Raw genomic sequence first — 20,540 nt, 5'->3', positions numbered from 1 at the left:
CCGCTCGATTGGGTAGTGATGACTCCAACTGTAGGACTGGCTACCACTACTCACAGTATATCCTTATTGAAACAAGGATAAGTATTTAATCATTCTATCTGTATCATATAGTATAATGCAAATTGGTCTATAACAATAAATTTATAATGATATGGCTAAGACTTCCTAACGACTATGAATATCAGGATCTCAAACTATTTCCTATGATATACAAGGCATATTGAAGAATTATGCCATTCAGTAAATACAGTGAAGAATAACTGATACAAAACACCAACTGCATGTTCAAGATTCCTGAACTTGATAGTATATAGTATAGCAAAAGCACAAAAAGAAAAGTTGTTTGATCGATTTTCAGGGAATTTTTGAATATATATAAAAACTTTTGTTAATTAATTTAGGATGAGAGTAGCTGCATGGTTATAATACATCTTATTAAGTATATTTTATATTGTTATTGGTCCAGCAGCTATACTTGTTTTCTTGATTAACTCTTTTGCAACTTCTGCAGTACTAACTGTGCAATTTTCTCCCGCAACACATTAAGGTTGTCATCAAATCATGGCTTTCAGGCTCTGAGTAGCCCAGCACATCTGCATTGTAATGTAACAGATATAACTGTCATATGAACACCACACTTTAACACCACTACTATAACAACTCTCATGAATGGTTTTATGTAATTTCTCCATATTGCTTATCAGATCCTCTGCAAAGAGATATTTGATATAAGAATTCTTTATATACCTGTACTTATTTCCATCTACATGCTATATGATTAAGTGCCCTTTGTTTGTTTTATAAGTGGAACATTCTAAGAACTCAATTAAGTTAGTATATTTCCCATTTGAAATCTCACATTCTTCTAAGAATATATCCAGCTATATTTTAAAAACAGCATGAAGTAAAATAAGCAAACAGTCTTAGACATAAGCATTAGTACTGCACTGCTTAAAAGACTATTTCTGAAAAGTTCATAGGTCTCATCACCCCTTAGGTCTTTAGCTGAGTTGCTCGTCACAAACAAGTAATTTGGCTTTGTAGAAAATTAATAGTATGATGGCCTGTATTTTCCAGCTAGTTAAGTTTGGTGTTTACAAGGATACTTATTTCCATCTGCATATGATTAAATGCGCTTTCTTCATTCTACAAATGGGATGTGAACCCAGGCTTTTCCAACCAAGAGTGATTACTAACTGAGCTACAGAGATAAATATATACATAATGATGTAAAAATTATTTCTGCACCATATTTTTAGCACTGTATACTAGTGACAAATCACATGGCAGCACAAGGTATAAAGGTAAGGGATGCATCTAATATGATTGTAGTTGTGCACAATACTGAAAATGGGGCATGACTAACACCCAGCAAAGTGTTGTTATGACAAGCTGTCAAGGTTGTGTGAGCAGAGCAATAAGCAAAATGTCATACCGTATAAACTGACAGAAAAAATGGAAGAGTGTGCTGAAAAGGTTTGTGCAAGAACACTATGTACTGAACTCCACAGCCATGATTTCCATGGAAAGGCCAAACATATAAATTAATCAAGAGTTCTCTCATCTGTAGTCGAACTTAGAAAACTTGCTGGGAAAAAAGTATAGGAGGAGAGGAGTAATAAAATATGTAGTTAGTTCTGTTTTTAGAGTATTTATAAATTTTGTCTTTCTTCTCTAAACTAAAGAAGTGATACTTAAAAATCCATTTATATATGTTGGCAACTCATTAATATCTATCAACATTTTTTGAGTAGACACTGCAAAGGATACTCAGGTCAACACCAGGAGCCACTGGGAAACCAAATGACTTAGCTACCGCAGTCAAATCCAAAGTATTGATGTCAAATATGGTTTTCAAATGATGAGAATCATAAGCTCGAACATAAGCTTTATAAGCTTCCTTGGCAGACATATGAAGAAAATAGTTTTTTGTGATCAGTTTCTCCAACTAAAAAAGAAAAATTTGTACTTATTAGAGGCATTATATTTTTGCATACAAATACAAAACTAGTTCTATTTTAAACATTTTATAATCATATAATAATTACTCAATTTAATTATGTATAATAACAGTTCATAAGAAAATTACTGTGGTATACAAATCTCATATTTCCAAAAATTGCAGCACAATAGAAAAATCAGATATTAATTTCTTATGATGTGACAAATTTTCTTCAGTACCAGTGAAACTCGTGGATATGATATTCAATGGATATTATCTTCATCAATTAAAGATCTTGACAATTACATCTATCTACTCAGGAGGAAAAGACATCATATCCAATACTAAAGACCCAATGACTATCTACCAGTCATCTCAATATTTTTGAAAAAATACCCATAAGATAACAAAACTATCTACACAAAAAAAAAAAAAAAAAAAAAATCAACATTCTCTCTCAAAACCAGTGAGGCTTCAAAAATTTAAGACCAAAAGTAAAACCAACTACATTACTAAAAGACAATATAAGCATTAGAAGCAGTGCTCTTGATAAATGGTATCCAGTATTTTAGATAGCAAGGCAAACTAGCATGTCCAGAAAACAAAAAAGCTTAAATATACACTAGTGGCCAAAATTGTGGAAACCCTTTGGAAAAAGTGTATTTTTGAGGTTTGATGGCTCATAACAACACTTTTTTTTGGTGTAATACCATAAAATTATATATCAATAGAAAGATAATTTAATCAAGAATGTAACAACAAAATTTGTTCAATTATCTGTATTCTATGAAACGTTATAGCCAAATAACCAGAAAAAAGAAGTTTAGGTTGATATGAAGTAGCTTTCTTCATTTGAATGTAGCCAATGAGAATGAGTGTTTAAAGAGCCAATAAGGTCACAGTAGGATTCAGCTATTGATGTCACGTATTGGAGCTGAGAGGAGGACATTTGTCAGTGTGTTATGCGATTACTATCAAGTTTTTTTTTTTGTGAGTGTTCTTTCATTTAGTGAGCTTGTAAAATGTAATAAAATTAAAGAAATGGCACAAAGAGTTGACTGGTCACCCAGAAAGCGATGTAAAATAGTACTATTAAGTGAATAAGGCTACAGTTATGAAGAAATTAGAAGTGATGATAGAAGAATTGAAAGACTGTGCTTATGTGACAGAAGAAAATCATCTGGGTGTATACAAGATGAAATGGTGCAATACAATGTGAAGTTGAGTGCAAGGACTGTTCGGCACAGACTGCAGGAATTTGGTCTAAATGCTAGAATTCCACAAAAAAAGGCATTTTTATCTCTCAAACAAAGGTTGAAAAGATTAAACTAGGCTAAAACCCATGTTAACTGGACAGCAGAACAATGGGATAGTGTTATTTGGAGTGATGAGACCAACCAAAATCTCCGTTTGGTAGTGATGGCATAAAATACATAAAGAGAAGAATCAGAGAAGATTTGCATCCTGATTGCATTACACCAAAAGGTGTGGGCAGAATTTGCATGATTAATGGGAATATAAATGCCCAAAAATACATAAACACTTGAGCCCAAACTGAAGCCTTCCACACGTGGTTTCAGGATAATCATATTCCACTGCTGGAATGGCCTGGGAATAGCGCAGACCTTATCGAAAATCTATGGAGCTGACTAAAGAAACTTGTTAGTCAGAAGCAACCCACCAATAAAACCCAATTAACAGAAGCAATAATTCAATCTCGGTTTCACATTATAACAGCTGCAGAACTAAAAAACTTGGTTCACTCCATGGGAAGACGTTGTAAGGCCGTAATTCACGCCAAAGGTTACCCAACTAAGTATTAACTCACATTGTGAGAATTTTGGTATATCTTATTTTTTCTATGTGTTTCACTTTTCTTCTTTATAACTGCTGTTCTAATAAAAAAATCCTTCATAAAAGTTATTACATCACATTCTCGATTAAATTATCTTCTTTCCATTGATATATAATTTTATCGTATTACTCCAAAAAAAAAAAAAGTGGTGTTATGAGCCATCAAACCTCAGAAATACACTTTTTCCAAAACGTTTCCACAATTTTGGCCACTAGTGTATATGGGTAAGGACAATTCAAAAGTTGATTGGCACAGAATTCCTTGGATAAAAATTACTTCATCATATGGCAGGAGCTAAGCTACTGCATAAATACTTTAAATCACAGACTCTTCTTGAAAGTGGCTCAAGTCCTAAAGAACCCTAAAAATTGAAAGAGAACTAATGGTTTCATTATTATTATTATAACGGTGTCTCCATGGAGTCAAAAGACTCATCGCAGGAGACCCACATTGACACACTAACCATTATTTACACAATACCTATTATACTTCTCCTTAAATTCATTCACAGACGAAGCATCTACAACCACCTCTGGCACTCCACCCCTTCACAACCCTCCAAGTAAAAAATCTGGTCCTAAAACCCTTGTTAACCACACTCTTACATAATCTCCAGGGATGGCCCTCGTTCTCTTGCTTCCTGCACTGGTCTTAAAAATGTCATCAGTATCAATCAATCCTGTAAAATCCCTTTAATAATTTATATGCTTCTATCATATCTCCTCTCCTATGTCTATTAGCTAGTTTTTGGAGCCCACAGATCTTCAATCTATCCTTGTAAGGAACATCCCACAGACCTACAACAATCTTTGTAACTCGCCTCTGAATCCTCTCCACCATTTCTTCATCACCAAGAAATCCAGGTGACCGGATCTATGCACAATAATCCAACTGCAGTCTTATTAATGCCTTATAAAGTGGAACAATAACTTCCTTATCCCTGCTTGTTAGTGTGTTCTTCAACAACCATGTAATTTGATGTGATGTTTTGGCAATCTTTACAATATGCCCTTTAAACTTAAGTTCCCTGTCCACAATAACTCCCAAGTCCCTTGCCTTATCAACTTCTCGCAGTTCAGTTCCGTTAATATAGTAAACAGCATGTGATCTCATTCTCCCAAAGTGCATCACCTTACACTTAGCCACATTAAACTGACAGCCATTTACCTTAGTCCATACCATCAGCCTATTTAAGTCATCCTACAGGATATCTACATCATCTGAATTGACTATTACTCTTCCTAATTTTTGCATCATAAGCAAACAAGTGGATATTTCCTTTCAAAGTATTTCCAATATCATTGATGTACAAATTAAACAATAGAGGACCAAGCACTGAGCCTTGAGGTACACCACTAGTCACTTGCCTTCTCCTGGACTCAGCTCCTCCGTAAACCATCTCTTTGTTATCTATCCACCAGCCATCCTCTAATCCAAATCACCAGCTTCAGATCCATACCCGTTTGCTCTAATTTATGCAACAGAGTTCCATGTGGAATCTTGTCAAATGCCTTTGCAAAGTCCAGCAATATTAATAAGTAAGGATTTCCTTTATCCAACTCTACTGTTACTTTATTATAGAAAGTAAGCAAGTTACTGAGACAAGACCTACCTTTCACAAAACCATGTTGACCCTTATAAAGTATCATATTGCTGTCCACCCAGTTCTCAATTCTAATTTTTACCAATTTCTCCAAAACCTTAACCACCACTCCAAATATATTGACTGGTCTATAATTTGCAACCTCAGTCTTGGGCCTCCCTTGTGCAGTGGAATTATTTTCCCCTCTTTCCACTCTACTGATACTTTACCAGAACTGAGGCTTAAATTAAACAGCCTGGTTAAAGGAGGTGCTAATTCTCACATTCTCGTAACACATAGGCCGATATGCCATCTAACCCAATAGCAGTGTTAGCATTAAGGCTCTGTAATATATTATGCACCTCTATTTCATCTATTTCTAGACTCTCATCAGTCAATGATGCTTATTTGACAAAGTATCATTGTTATAAACAAATTTTTTACGCACTGCCTTATTGAAAAGCAATTATAGAAGATCGTCACAGGAACTGCAATGTTTGCATCAAGTGTGTGACTTTCTTTGTAATCTCAGTCATTTCAGTTTATCTTTGTTGGTGTCATGCCTGTGTGAGAGAGAGAGCAAAAGTTAGAGAAGTACAAATTTTGGACCAAATAATTCTTGAAATAATAGGCACTAATTATAATCTAATATATCTTACTAAAAAACGGTTTTTTTTTTTTTTTTTTTTTTTTTTTTTTTGTTGTAAATTTAATAGGATTGGCTAGAGTTAGGAAATCTGATTCTTCTGATTTGGGGCGAACATGGTTCTACTTCAAGCTGCAAATAAACTCGTTGGTAGTCGCACACACCCAAGCCACATCAGAATTCAAACCCATATCATGTCAAATTGAAATTACAGACACTATCCATTCAGCCAACCAGATCAGCATTAATTGAAAATGTCTCAAATCTTGTTCAACTATAAAGTATGCCAAGTCACACTTCCAAACTTAACTTTTAACACTAACAGAATATATATTATACTTGACAAGAAATTATATTCTTCTTTTAATCCTATACCTAACCATAAGCATGAAGTCACTTTATGACTAATTTACCTAAGTACAGAGACTCCACATCAATTGCCGTAATATATCATTATGCAAAAACATTATTGAAAGGTCATTACCTAGACTGGTTTCAACCTATATTGAAGCCCCATCAGTGGGAGCCAGTGTAAAACTCAATGTAGCTTAAAATTGCCAAAGCGCTTTACATCGATTTTTACAGGTCAAGTCTTGTGAGAACTGTTACAAAAATAACCTTGTTTATCTCTAATGTTTTTTATTAATGTAAATAACCCTATGGGAATTTATTGTATTTACTGTTTTTTAACTAAAGTTTCTAAAATGTCAAAAACAAAGGCAATGCTTTGCCATCGGAACTTTGTATAATAGCTATGTATAAGAACACAAGAAAGTTGTTTACGATTAAGTGTGTGACAAAGTTGTTTGTAAGCTCTGTGCATGAACACCTTCAAAGCTAGTATCAAAGAGGTCCATGCTGCCCGACAAGACAAGGAAAAAAGAGCGCATGGAGGAGAAGAAAGAACGAGCCAGCCTTAACAAAAGGATCAAGTTGAACTGCCGATTTCTTTGAGGTTTACAACCCTTTTGTGCAAGGTCCCGAGAAGGCAGAAATAAAAGAGGACTGAGCCAAACATCAAGTGGGCAGTTTTTCGGCAGAGAACCAGAGGCAGTCAACAGGAGGTGAGGTCCAGTTGCTGACAGAGGGGAGGTGAGATCCAGTTACCGAAGAGAGTCAGAAGCATACTGACTCAGAAAAATAGACTTTATGGTGAACCCACGACAGAGGAAAAAAATTGGGAAGTCAACCGAAGCCAAAAGCCGCAGAATGATCTTCAAGCCTGTATGCTGAAACTTCTTGCCTAAGTTTTTGAGTATAGGGAAGATTGCAGACCAAGACCAATAATCTGACAAAACGTCCCCTGAAGCAAGGTCTGAGATGAAAGAAGAACCAGAGAAACTTTGATGCAGGACCTTTGGAAGGTGTCATGACAAACAGCCTCCATAAGTGTGTTCCAACCTTTAATGTACATTCCTTTTGTAATCTAGGAGATATGTCATAGATGGACTGATAAGAAATATCTATAAGAGAGTCCTCTGAATTGTTGTTAACTGGAATGTAAATTGTAAAATAACTTGCCATAGATAGCTAAGGAGATGAATTGTTATTAACTGGAATATAAATTGCCATAGCTAGCTAATCCCTTTATGAGTAAATTAGTCTGGGTAATTTATTATTTTTAAGCGGAGAAGTAACACAGTAATTATATATATCATATAGTCATTTAATATTGAAAAGGGAAAGTTTGTTTCCTTATACCAAAAGTATAAAGGATAAGTAGAAAGAGAAACTTCCCTATCGCTTATTTAATGTACTTTTTTTTTTTATGTAAATAAATGTGTTTTAATTATATGTCAATAGAGTGCCGCCTGATTGTTTATTTTACAATGCACTGTTCCTAAATAAACGCGAACTTGTGAGCAGGAAACCAAGTGAGATAGCCAAAGCATATAGTAAGTGCATATAGACCACGACTGTGTTTTGAAGGAATTTGTGTTAGAGAAAGAGAGAGAGAAATCAACCGCCGGTATTACTGAGTTTTATGCCAATTAAAAGATATTAGTTGTGCAGTCTTAAAAAAAATATAAATTTCTAGTATCCATAGGCATAAGGCTCGTAGTGCGAAAGGTAGATAAACACAGTATATAAGCAAGAAAGGTTATGAGAAGAGATAGCGCGCACTGCTAATTAGAATAATGGTATTTCAAAGGCGCAGTAACCGAGCAGGCTATATAAATAACAAGTAATAGCAACACAGTTTACACCAGATCCAAGAAGAGATCAAGGTTAAATTAATGCAGAAGGCATGCTTGGATATAAGATTAAAGAAAGAATATAATTTCTCATCAAGTATAATATACATTGTAACCAAGTGGATAAAAAACTTTTCATAACTGCTAGCATGTGGTGGATTGGGAGAGGGGGGGGAGGCAAAATGTGATTTTGTTGTTGTTTTTGGCAGAGCACTTTGAAGCACCATCACATGCCTACCACAATCTTGTGCAAAGTGGGTTAGGACAGTGCAATTGGTATAATGGCTCAAATGGAGTAACGGAGAGTAGATGATTGTTGGGGCTTCAACTATGGATGTTACCGCTGCAAAATTACATTTTTGTTTTTAAATGGAGGGAACAACATAAAATTACATGCATATTATATTCACAGTGCTCTTTTTTTAAAAACAATAGTGACCAGTACTATACTCATTCTTGTCAGCAGGAAAAATTGAAAAGAAAACAAAACACCAGTAAATAATTTTTTATACTTCATAGTGATAATGATTTTGGAACAAGAACAACAAATTATGTATATAATACAAATCTAAGCATAAATTTATTATTATACAAGTAGTACATGAAAAATGAGTAAAATGTATATGATAATTTTCAATAAAAAATTTTATATAGCAGGTATATAGCAAATATTGTAACAACAGACAGCAAAAAATGCAAATTTTGAAATGGACTGTATTCATCTGTTAGATATCACTTTTGATAAAGGTGCTGGTATGGTGATGCATTGTGTACTGTCCTCCCCAAAAACCTCTACATTTCCATAAACCTGTGCAATCTATGGGCACATGAAGCTAACACTAATTTCATTATTTTTATTGTTCATTTTGATGGATATGCTACTTTACATAACATATATAAAACAAAACCAGAGTAAAGCAATATAAAGGATTTCTTTCTTTCTTGATAATTTCGCATGTCCTTCTATCCTGCTATATTTATCTTTTTTTTTTACTTGTATTAATGAACTTCAGTGTGTGCCACTAAAAAAATCACAGCATTTTTTCAGATACTTATAACTGTATTAGCAGTTAAATATTTTTAATCCGAGTATTACTTGGCATGCTCTAGAAAGGTAAGCAAAATTTGATAATTTACACATTAAGATTATTTTATTTGCTGAAAATTTTCAACAAACCAAAAACAGTTTTAACAAAAACTTGGCGACAATTAAAAAATGAGTAAACATGTTCTTTAGAAAAAGCTGTTGCAATTTTAATTGCTGTCGTTCAAAGTGATCAAAATCGCTACCCTTGAAAAACAACAAAAAAAAAAGAATTTTTTTATTGCTCTTTTTTTTTGGCCAGCTTTCATTTGTTACTCTCTCATCACCTTCCCGTGATTTCGGATGTTGCGGTATCCAAAGATAGAGTACTGTAAACTAAAGATAGCGTGCTGTCCTAGTTAAGTAGCTGTTGGCATATCAGTCGAGCTTTTTCACTACGGTCACGGTCATTGGATATGTCAACCATCATTATGCGGAAAACTGACGATTAACTAAACAAAATCACAAAGAATGCTCTGCTTTGTGAGATATTTCTTTGTTATTAAGAATTAGATTTTTGATATTTTGGTTGTATCCTCACACCTCTAACGCAAGGTCTCATGAGGATGCAACTAATGACAACTTGAAAATCAACTACTACAAGAATTCATATTGTACTCTTTTCAATTAGAAGAACAGAAAAAAGGCCGAAATTAAATCACGAATTGAGGAAAATGGGAACACAACCCCCCCCCCAAAAAAAGTGAAAAGGGAGATTAAATTCCTTATATATAAATATAATGAATTTAATCTACTCAAAATTTAAGAAAATGTATTTTAGAAGAGTTTCAAATTTGGAGATTCTCGGAATACTTACTTTAAGATTAGTACACACACATGCACTGTTGATACAGTAATGCAAGTCTCCCGAAAAAAAAAAAAAAAAAAAAAGCTGAAATTCATTGTCAATATCAGCATTCTGATAACGCTCTACTTTTTTTTAAATCTCAGTTCGCAAAAATTCAATAGGATTATTATTATTTTTTTTTTTAACTAGAATTCCAATCCATGTATATCGAGCGTTCATTTAACATGATTTTACAGTACGTGTTATTATTACACAAGGGAATATTTTCACACACACCAAAAAATTTATCTATTATACGATTGCTATGCAGACAACAAAATTTTTATTTTTACTTGCATGCAAACGAAAATCGTACCTACAAACCGATACCAGAAGAAGCAAGTGACCGGGTTTCGGAGACTGAAGTTGAAAATGCATTCAGACCTCATTGATGTTGAATCAATCACCGAAACCCGGCCACTATCCTTCACATAAACAAGAATTAAATTACTTCCTTTATAAATCTGGACAACATACTCTGTCGGAAAATAACTAATGTTTTTGAATCTTTGAACAAGTGGATAAACAATATGCACACAAATTCTGAACTGGCTACCTGCGGTCATTCTGACCAAAGTTTCTGTAAGTTACACAGCACCTTCTCCATGCAATATCAACCATTACCAGCCCTATATCCTGTTCAACCTTATAAAAAAGGGGAGCGGCATGATAAACACAGCCCACAAATACTTCATCAACACAATATGCGGAACCTCTAATACAAACTTCAGCGTCTTCACCAATTGAAAAGTAAGCGTAGCGTCAACAATCGCACAAGAAATCGGTTCGTTCTAATAGGAGACAATATAAAATTCTTGACCGTACCACTTCAAACACTAACGCATATCTTAACATATTTCAGTATTGTACAATCAACACCTCAGCGTAAACATATCAGATATTCACTAACAAAATTATGCTTAGATCACATCAGCATATGGGCTCCTAATCAATACAACGTGCTTATTAGTAATAATTACTACAATCGCTGATTAACACCTAACAGAAACATCGTTACCTCCTCTTCCCTCACACGCTGCAAAACTCCACGAGATAAACCCAGTTCTAAAACAAAAAGCACAGCTTATAAAATATAAAACTGGAACGGACTAGTTGAAATAAACGATTCAATCACTTTACACGACAGCCTCCTATTCCTTGTTAAAGAAATATATAAAAATATGTTCGAAAAAAAAAAAAAAAAAGGCGGTAAACTGATAATCGCGATAAATGCCAATATCCTAAATAATATTGCACTAACGCAGTGCTTCCCAAACTTCTGGATGTCATGGGCCCCCTTTGGAAAAATTAAAATATTTCACAGCCCCCCTTGAAAAAAAAATGGTAATATAGACATATAGACATATTATAATATTTATTGTATTTATATTCAATACAAAACATACACAGCGAATAGTGCAAAAATCGAATGCAAATATTACATTTTTAGCATCTTACATACACATTTGACATGGCGCATTATCTCATTTTTTTTATATAGATAGATATATTGTTATTGTACACAAGCTCATGAAACGTAAGACGATTAGTAATAAAGAAAGAATCAAAAACATAAAAGAAGTTTAATAACAATTTAATGTGATGAATGTGTTTCAATACTGCTGCACAGGGCCGTCCCTAGGAATTTTGTCGCCCGTTCTCCCTTATTTTTCGTATAGTTTATGCCAACTTTGTCGCCCCATGCAAATGCACGTCTTACACCGTCAGTAGAGCCGGCCCCGCTGCTACACCAATATCAGGTGAAATATTTGAAACTGCAATTCTTAGATTTCTGCTTTGAAATGAAACTTATATGAATAAGCATATATTTACTAATATTCATTAAGTGCCGAAATACGCAGGAAGCAAAATTTGTGAACCCGCACCAATGTGTGATTTTTTCCCCATTAAAATATAAGAAATAATAAAAATTAAATACGTTTCTTTTAAGATAAAAAAAAAAATCTACTTAGTCTTAAAATATTTTCAATTTATTTTCATTATTTCACGGCTCCCCTCAACAAAACCTACGGCCCTCAAGGGGGCCGCGGCCCACAGTTTGGGAAGCGCTGCACTAAAGGATAACGGAAGAGACTTGAAAACGTCACTTAACAAGCACTCATTCAACTGCAAATAATATACAAACAACCAAAATGCGTAAAACAAAATCCTTCCGAAATTCGCGCAATATAATGCCAATAGGAAGTACACAGTCGGAATGAGTGGTATACTATTAATGAATTATTACCTCGAAAGGGAAAACTTCCATACCAACTTACTGAGATAAAACGAATCAGCAGAATTATACCTTCACATACAACGTTAAACGACTCGAAAAGTGTTTTTTATTATTATTATTATTATTATTATTATTCCTAAGAATAATAAGAACAACTCAAATAACAAAGGTATCGATCCGAAGTCAACAGCAAAAGCCATCTATTTTCCTCTCGTATCCAAATTCGAAATGAAAGGTGCTCTCCCTAAACTACAACCAAAGGTAATTCCAGGCAAAGAAATCAGGCTTTTTAACATATTTCAAACAACTATAATCCCGTATACTTCCGAAACTTGCAAACGTAACATTCAACACCGGTATTATCCTCACGACAATTAAAGAACTTGATAACTACAGTATACCCATAACCATTCAGAACTATAGACCTATAACTAACCTCTCAGTCTTGTTTAAAATAGTAAATAGTAAAATAGTGCGTATTACTATATACAATAGTAATACACACAGAACAACCCAAGTAACAAAAATAAGCACAAATCACAGCCGCGGTATATAAATACAATACAAGAGTCCGGACATCAACGAGCAATATTATCGCCCCACTTTGGCCAAAATACATATGACATTCACAATCTGACCGCACCGAGTCAAATACATAGATTAAATACATAAATACTAATTCTACCACAATTCAATTATAATATACTAAAATGCAAATTATTAAGAGCACCGTCACCTATATAGATTTCATACTCTCTCTCATTCCCAACTCGAAAAGCTTTACTGTTCGCTGGTCGACATCGATTCCCCTGCTGTTACAGTCCTGAAGTGGCTGTCTGACCCGGGCCCCTTTCTCTCCGCAACATTGTTACTGTCCCCAAAATCACACGGTAAATACCCTGGCTTTCATATAGGCTGCCACCTTAATGGATAAAACATATCGAATACCTATAAACTCTCCCCTCGTTACTGCAAAATTGTTCCAAGCCAAAGACAATGTCAATAACATTAAAAAACTGGTATCACGAAATTTGTCACTCAATACCCATATTCGGTATAACGGCCTACGCAAACAGTATAAAAAGTGATCTACAAAATTACACAAAACTGTTATAACAGTACCCTGGAGGCCCCATATGTACCAGTCAATAACTAAACCTATATGACTGTACACAAAATCCTTAGCATAAAATATCCGGGATAATACGTATTGTTACTTAGAAATTATTGTAATAAAGTGTATTCAGATAGTCTAGGTTTTTATAAGAACGGTAGAATAATTTTTTTCTCTTCTGGGCTTTGATAAATAATATGAAAGAGCGTTCAACATAAACAGCCGTCAATGAAATTGCTAACAGCAAGCTGACTCGACTTTTGGTAACTTTTTTTCTAGCGTATTGTTCTTCTGATGGTGCCAATTTAACTTGGATGAAATACCGGAAGTGACAAATCTATTTAATTATTATATCTTCTACCCTGTAATTTTCTAAAGCAAGATAATTTGGTTTGATATGGTTCATTTGGATTTACGGCTGAAGCAACTCAGGCTCTGAGGTCAGTGTTATTATGTCTGTTAATTGCGTGAGCTCTAATGACCGGTTTGCCTGATTTGCGGGATGAAAAACCCTGCCACCTCGTTTTGAGTGACTAACTCATCTTCAGTTGAAAAGCACTGATAAAGGTTCTAAGCGTCGTAGATGGGATTTGAAACCACGCATTTCCAATCAAAGGGCATCGTCGAAACTAACTGAGCTAGGGAGGCACTCGAAAGCAAGATAAAAAGTCTGGAGCTTGGCCAATGGAGTGGAGAGATTCAAATAGGAAAATAATTTTTACTTGAAAGCTTGCTTTAAATACATTATGTTTATTTATTCATTTATTTTTAATGAGACTTTGAAGTTGATATCAATGGACAATACTTCTTTATGTCTAGAGATTATGTGTGAGACATAGTGACCCACTAACTTATCTATATGCCAATGCTATAAGTATAATAAATAAGAATGTAGATAACATTTGGCCTTACAGAGATAAGCTAAATAAGGACGCCGAATTCGATAGGCGATTAAATACATTACATGAAAGGCGGAGGGATTACGTTATCAGTAAATATAGATATTATGCGGAAATTTTTTAGTGAACTATAACTTCGACCCTGTCATTGAATCGATATGGTGTGATACAACTTAACATATGAACCTTATTATATGCGTGAATTTATTACAGAACATTTGGTAATCCGGCTTATGTCGAAGAACTTTTCAACTGGTTGGCAAGAATAGATGCTTTATAAACTTAAGTGGGAGATTCGAGAGAAATTACAAACACACTTATTGGGAATTGAATCGATAAAGACACTGTAATATTACGCCATGACTATTCTAGTGTGGTCAAGTATTTCTGGATTTGTCAAACATTTGCATCAGCATATAAAAGGAGATAGAATAATCCAACTAGAGCATTTGGTAATCTGGTTTATGTCGAAGAACTTGAATGTAATTAATTTTCAGGTTAAGGAACCATTCGCAAGACCTTAGAATGAAATTACAAGGTGAAAGGAAACTGTTAATGTTTTTATTTATTCGGGGGAATTAGGATATAAAATATCACGCAAAGAAATTGGCTGAATAAAGATAAGATACGGGAAGTGATATGTTGCTGATAACGGCAAGTGTTTCGGGAATCATATTTTAGCTACTAACAGCTGAAAAGTCAACGTTATTGTTCTAGGAAAAGCTAGATGATGAACTTGATAAGAAAGGTGGTTACGATATATACAGGAAGTCGTCGCAAATTTCTGTCAGCGGATGTGTGCGTATCAGTCAGTTTGTCATCTGTGCTGGGGAGAAATCCATGCAACCACAGCATGAGCTAAGAAAGCTGCTGGACAGAGATTCAGGGAAGTTTGCATTGAGGCTACTAAAAGAATTAGATTTACTACAGCTGATATGAGGAAGTACTAAGAATGTGGAGGAAAGAAATAAAGAACTATATTATGCAAATTTAACAACAAAAGAGGAAAGATATAAATCCTACTGGGCCTTGAAAACACATATAAAATAATATTACTGGCAAACAAAGTGAGGCGGTTAACAAATAAAATCGGTACATATTTTTCTTCTTCGTACAGATATTTGTTTCTATGTGCATCATTTCGTAAGAGGACGAGTGTGACGTACAATTTTCGTAGCAAGAATAGAATCTATTTACATATCAGGATAGTAGGCAGTTTTCGTCAAGACGGGGAGAAAAAACACTACACAATTCTTTCAGGTGCAAAAGGCTTAGTTATAAAGGAAACTAATAACATCTTGCACAGGCGTACTGAACTAAATGATATTTGATAAAGAAACTGGGGGGGGGGGGGGGGTGCAAAAATGAAACTTGGGCTAGTAATATTAATCACCAATACGGAGCAAGCAGAGAGGTAGTAAGCAATCAGTTTAATTACAGTTTCATTACATTTTGACTAATTAGAGAATTACAATTGTTACTCCAGTCTAAGAAGGAGGATCGAAATGGAATCTAACAGCAGTGAGAGTGAGAATATGATATCAGTTATTATGACTACATAGCCGCTAGCACAACTATCACATCATAAAACTCAGCAATGCATATGTTACCGCTAAAGTGCGAAAACCGTTAATGTGCACATTACCTAGCTAATCTGCAGATTAACTGATTTGCTCCGTTAACGTGCAGAATCAAGAGTTTTCCGCATTTTACCTAGGTAATGTGCACATTAACGGCTTCTGTATCGTTAAAGTTCAAAAGTTTGTTTCTCTCATTTCCTTTCCCTACTCCTTCCCCCCTCTCCCTCCACTTTTAGTTTGATTTTTTAATAAGTAAACATAATTTTATCATATGTTTTTTTTCTTAATTGTAATAATATTTTAAACCGTTTGATTCCTTGTATTATATTAATTGATTGATGATTGATTCTATCAACTAATTTGTTGATTGTTTGATTGTATTAACTTGATTCTTTAGATATCAAAAAATAAATAAATAACATTATCTTAATTTAAACATACAGAAACGTTGCTGTTGTTCCAGCAAAGATCTTATTTTCACTTTAACGAGTGCCTAGTAGGTAATGTGCAGATTACTTAGGTAATTTGAGAAATGAAACAATTTTCCGCACATTAACGGATCACCGTAGTTAATCTGCAGAATAACTGATTTCTGCACTTTAGCGGTAACACATATACTGCTACGAAAACAAACAGGGAGGATTGTGAAAACCTGCCGGATGATGACGGAAAATATCGTGTATATACATATATACAAGTAATATTATGGTGTATCACTATGCTTGATCGCACGGCGGTAAACCTTTCTACAACTTCTGATCCGGAGTGTTTTAATAGTATGGCGATACACCGATTTACAACTTGTATATAGAAATATATGCCTAACTTTGACAGCTTCCTGGGTCTAACTCCCACCTCAATAAAAGTCGAAATCGGTCTGAATAGTGACACTCCCATAAACTCTCTCTCTCTTTATAAGGCCATGATTCGGCCACATCTTGACTACTGCACACAGATTGGTCACAGGGTTTCTTGGAGACCAGGAAGTGATCGAAAGAATTTAGAAACGAGTGACCAAGATAGTGACAGGTCTGTGGAATACCCCCTACAAAGATAGGTTGAAGGTTTACGGGTTACAACGTTTATTTGATAGGCGGAAAAGAGGGGACATGATAGACACTTTTAAGATATCAAAGAGTTTTATAAAATTGATGCAAGTGAAATTTTTCAATATATGACAAATAGTCAGAGAACTAGGGGCCATCGTAAGTGTTGTGTAAGAGTGTGGTTAGTAGGGGTGTGCGGAACAGATTTTTTGCGTTGAGAATAAGTGGAAAGGATTGCCAGAATTGGTTGTGTTCCCTGACGGTGAATGGATTCAAGGAGAGGTATGATAGATTTGTGTGTATGATGGTTGATTTGGGTCTCCAGACTCCATCGCGGGAGACCTCTCTAAACTTAACGTGCAAACCTTGCTTATGCTTGGATAAAGGATTAAACAAGAATATAATTTATTGTCAAATATACTTTATAACCCAGAGAAAAAAAACCCGTTCTATTAAAACAATAAACCCGAAAGTTGAATATCGACATTTTCTCTGACAATCTTAATTTATTTCATCAAAACGGATTCATCTGTTTGCGAGATGCTTCATGTACATGAAAAACTCGAAATCAGTCAATGAAAGGGGGGGGGGGGGAAGAATTTCTTATTAGCCTCTGTTTAATACATAAAATCGTAAGTTTCTATGACAAGCGGCCAAATTTCCTGTCTAAACAAGCGTCTAAAAATCGGGACCTTGTTATATTATTGGATAGTGACTAATGCCGTCACTCATGTCATCTAGAATATGAGTTTACTCCTTTTCCCAGGGGTGCTCCTCCCCCATAACATTACGTGCCTTATTTACTAAAATATTTCATGAAAACAGAACTTTTGGACTTCACGGAAACATTACATCCCACTGGTCTAAATCTGACCTTATTTTTGATATAGCGATATCCTCTTCATTTAAAAGAGGGAATTCATATTCCAAGTCAATAGGAATAATAAAATTATTCTAGAAGAACAGTTTGTTTCATGGACGAACACTAATAAATAAAATAATCACAAGAGAAAGCTAGTGATAAAAATAAACAATCCTCTAGAGATAATTTAACTTGACCCTGCGATTTTCAGGGGAAATAACTCTAGCTCTTACATTGTGGTACAATGCTAGTGACACTAGTAGTGTCGGCACATGAAGGTGCACGTGTCTGCAAAGTCGTCAGACGCTGTTCTTTTTAGTTACGGTGAATAATATACCGAGACAGACGGAGTTTATTGGATAGCAGCCAAACACTTTTGGATAGAAAATACTGGCGGTGGCTGCTAACATCGTTACACATGTTGAATCAGACATCAAGGCAGTTACTGTCGGGGTTTTCCGACAAACGTTTAGGCAACGTTTGTCGGCTTTGCCAACAGCATCGCCACATTGCTTTCTAGAAGGGTACTTATTTTAGTAAGAACTGCATATGCATTCAATATTATTATTAATTAATTTTTTTTTTTGAAAGGACCATCAATTTTTATTGAACAGACTTTCCCTCTCCCTAAACTTGCGAATGTACTAAGAAACGATCAGCACAAACCAAACTTTAACTGCAAACTGTCAAAGGTTTTGCAGATCACTCCGAAATTTTGTCAGAAGCAGGAGCAGTCTTAGAGTTTCGGATACCAAATGTGACACACTGGCAAAAAAGATAGCCTCAGTGGATATTACATTTGGAGCACTGAACTCCAAGCACCCATTCTGCTCTATGATCGATCTTAGAAGCATGGTTTGGTTTGTGATTATGCCAGTAGCAACCCACGTCACACCCCAAAGTAGGAGTATATAATCAATGCGTGCGTTTTTCTAGCTGGTTTACGATGAAAAAAAAAAAAAGAGTTTAAAGAAGGGAAAATCCTGTCACCTTCTTATGAAACAGGCTAACGTACGGGTAAGAAGCCGTAACATTTTTATTTAGTTTATTTTGTTTGGTGGAATATGATGCAATTAAGACAGTTACGACTCGGAATTTCAAAACGATCAAAGAGATATAATAAAGAAGCGATATCAAGATGGTGATAATCAGCAAGTAAAAAATTAATTAAACAAATATATAAAATGTCACTTCTATCCCTTTCGTAGGAGGGGAGAATCACATAAGAAAATCGAAACATGTAACATGATTTGTTATTTATTTTTTTGATAGCTTGATTTTCTCTAGTCAAGTGCCATGTTTGAATTTTTACATATTCTGTGGAACGGAATTTTTATGCCTATTACTTCTGCAGAAATATAAGAATGAAATATGTAATCCAGAAAGCATACAAAGAAATATTATATAAACACTATTTACTCAGGTCCTTTTAATAACTTAATATGTTAATAAGAAACTATATAAATACAGGAAGTTGATCCTGATCTTGTTAATGAATTTATAAGTGTGCAAATTTAGAAATAAACGAATATCATAGCGGATATCTGTTGCACATATGCTCTGCGTCCATACTATTTTGTTTATTTATTTATTTATTTTTATCTCTTGCTTACGAACGTTCTTTGTCAACAAGTCTACTTTTGCATACTACGCTATTTTGCTTTTTTTTTTTTTTTTTTTTTTTACATACGTATAATCTTCTTTTATATTATTTTGAAGCTGTGTCTAAATTCTGTAATTCAAACAAATAATAGAATTTGATATGTCTAATCACATTCTGTGATAGTCATTTGAGATTGTGGGAAATAACGAAAATGATCATGAAAATTTTGTGGTTCATTTAAAAGAGAAATTTAAATGAAAAAAAAAATAGAGCACATCAGCTAGTGCAGCATTTCTCGAAGTGTGGTCAACACACTTCGAGAAACTACACACTATTAAAATGGTCCCAATTGAGCCTCGCATTTACTACGGCCGAGACCAACAAAGGCCAATTATGACAGTTAATGGATTCACTATCTCTTTCCATGCTTGATATAACACTTAAGTTACATCTCCTCAACCCCCGGAACTTTATTGTTTCATACTTTTTCTCAAGTTTATTTCCAGTTACTAAAATATTCAATTACTATATAAATTAGATTACTAGCTTAATTTTTATCCAGCATATTTTCTTACTCGCTTTGTCCCTATTTTCAACGTTGTCCTCTAAAGCCAAAGCGATTTACACATTTCCCATTGGTGTTGAAACCGCTCGATGGCGTAGGAGAGTGGATGTGCTTTCTTATAGCCGTGTCCTTGAGTGACTATTAATAAATTAGCGTTACAAGCAAAAGGCAGTGTTAAGAGAGCATCGAGTTCTATGCATTGTATCGTGATCAAATAATTTAATATTACCATCATGAGATCTTAAAGTCGCAGGATTGCTACTTGCGGTCCATTCCAACTAGCATAATTAAACTCATGCACTGTCTCTATATTCATCTCTATCAACATAAAAATATATATATATATAAAAAATCTACTTCTTACCTTTTACTCACCACTTATTTATACAACTTTCGGTATATTGTTTTCTTTCCTTCTACTCTAACTAAACCCCTCTGGGTTAAATCAAAATCTCAATAAGCACTACAAGTGCTCCATTCC

At 34.5% G+C, this 20,540-nt stretch overlaps 1 protein-coding gene across 1 annotated transcript in view; it reads right to left on the bottom strand.

Annotated features, from left to right (window-relative positions):
* The window catches only part of pit (probable ATP-dependent RNA helicase pitchoune), a 316,420-nt gene that overhangs the window by 52,063 nt on the left and 243,817 nt on the right, over positions 1–20,540 (bottom strand). The window contains exon 12 of the mRNA XM_090396954.1: positions 1,771–1,948. Within this exon, the coding sequence (XP_090253080.1) occupies positions 1,771–1,948 (178 nt within the window). The remainder of the gene's footprint in view (positions 1–1,770; positions 1,949–20,540) is intronic.

Source organism: Typopeltis vanoorti, chromosome 8, assembly GCF_054136105.1.
Source record: "Typopeltis vanoorti isolate ZY-2024b chromosome 8, IOZ_Tvanoo_1.0, whole genome shotgun sequence".
Lineage (NCBI taxonomy): Eukaryota > Metazoa > Arthropoda > Arachnida > Uropygi > Thelyphonidae > Typopeltis > Typopeltis vanoorti.
This window is presented reverse-complemented; position numbering and strand designations above follow the sequence as displayed.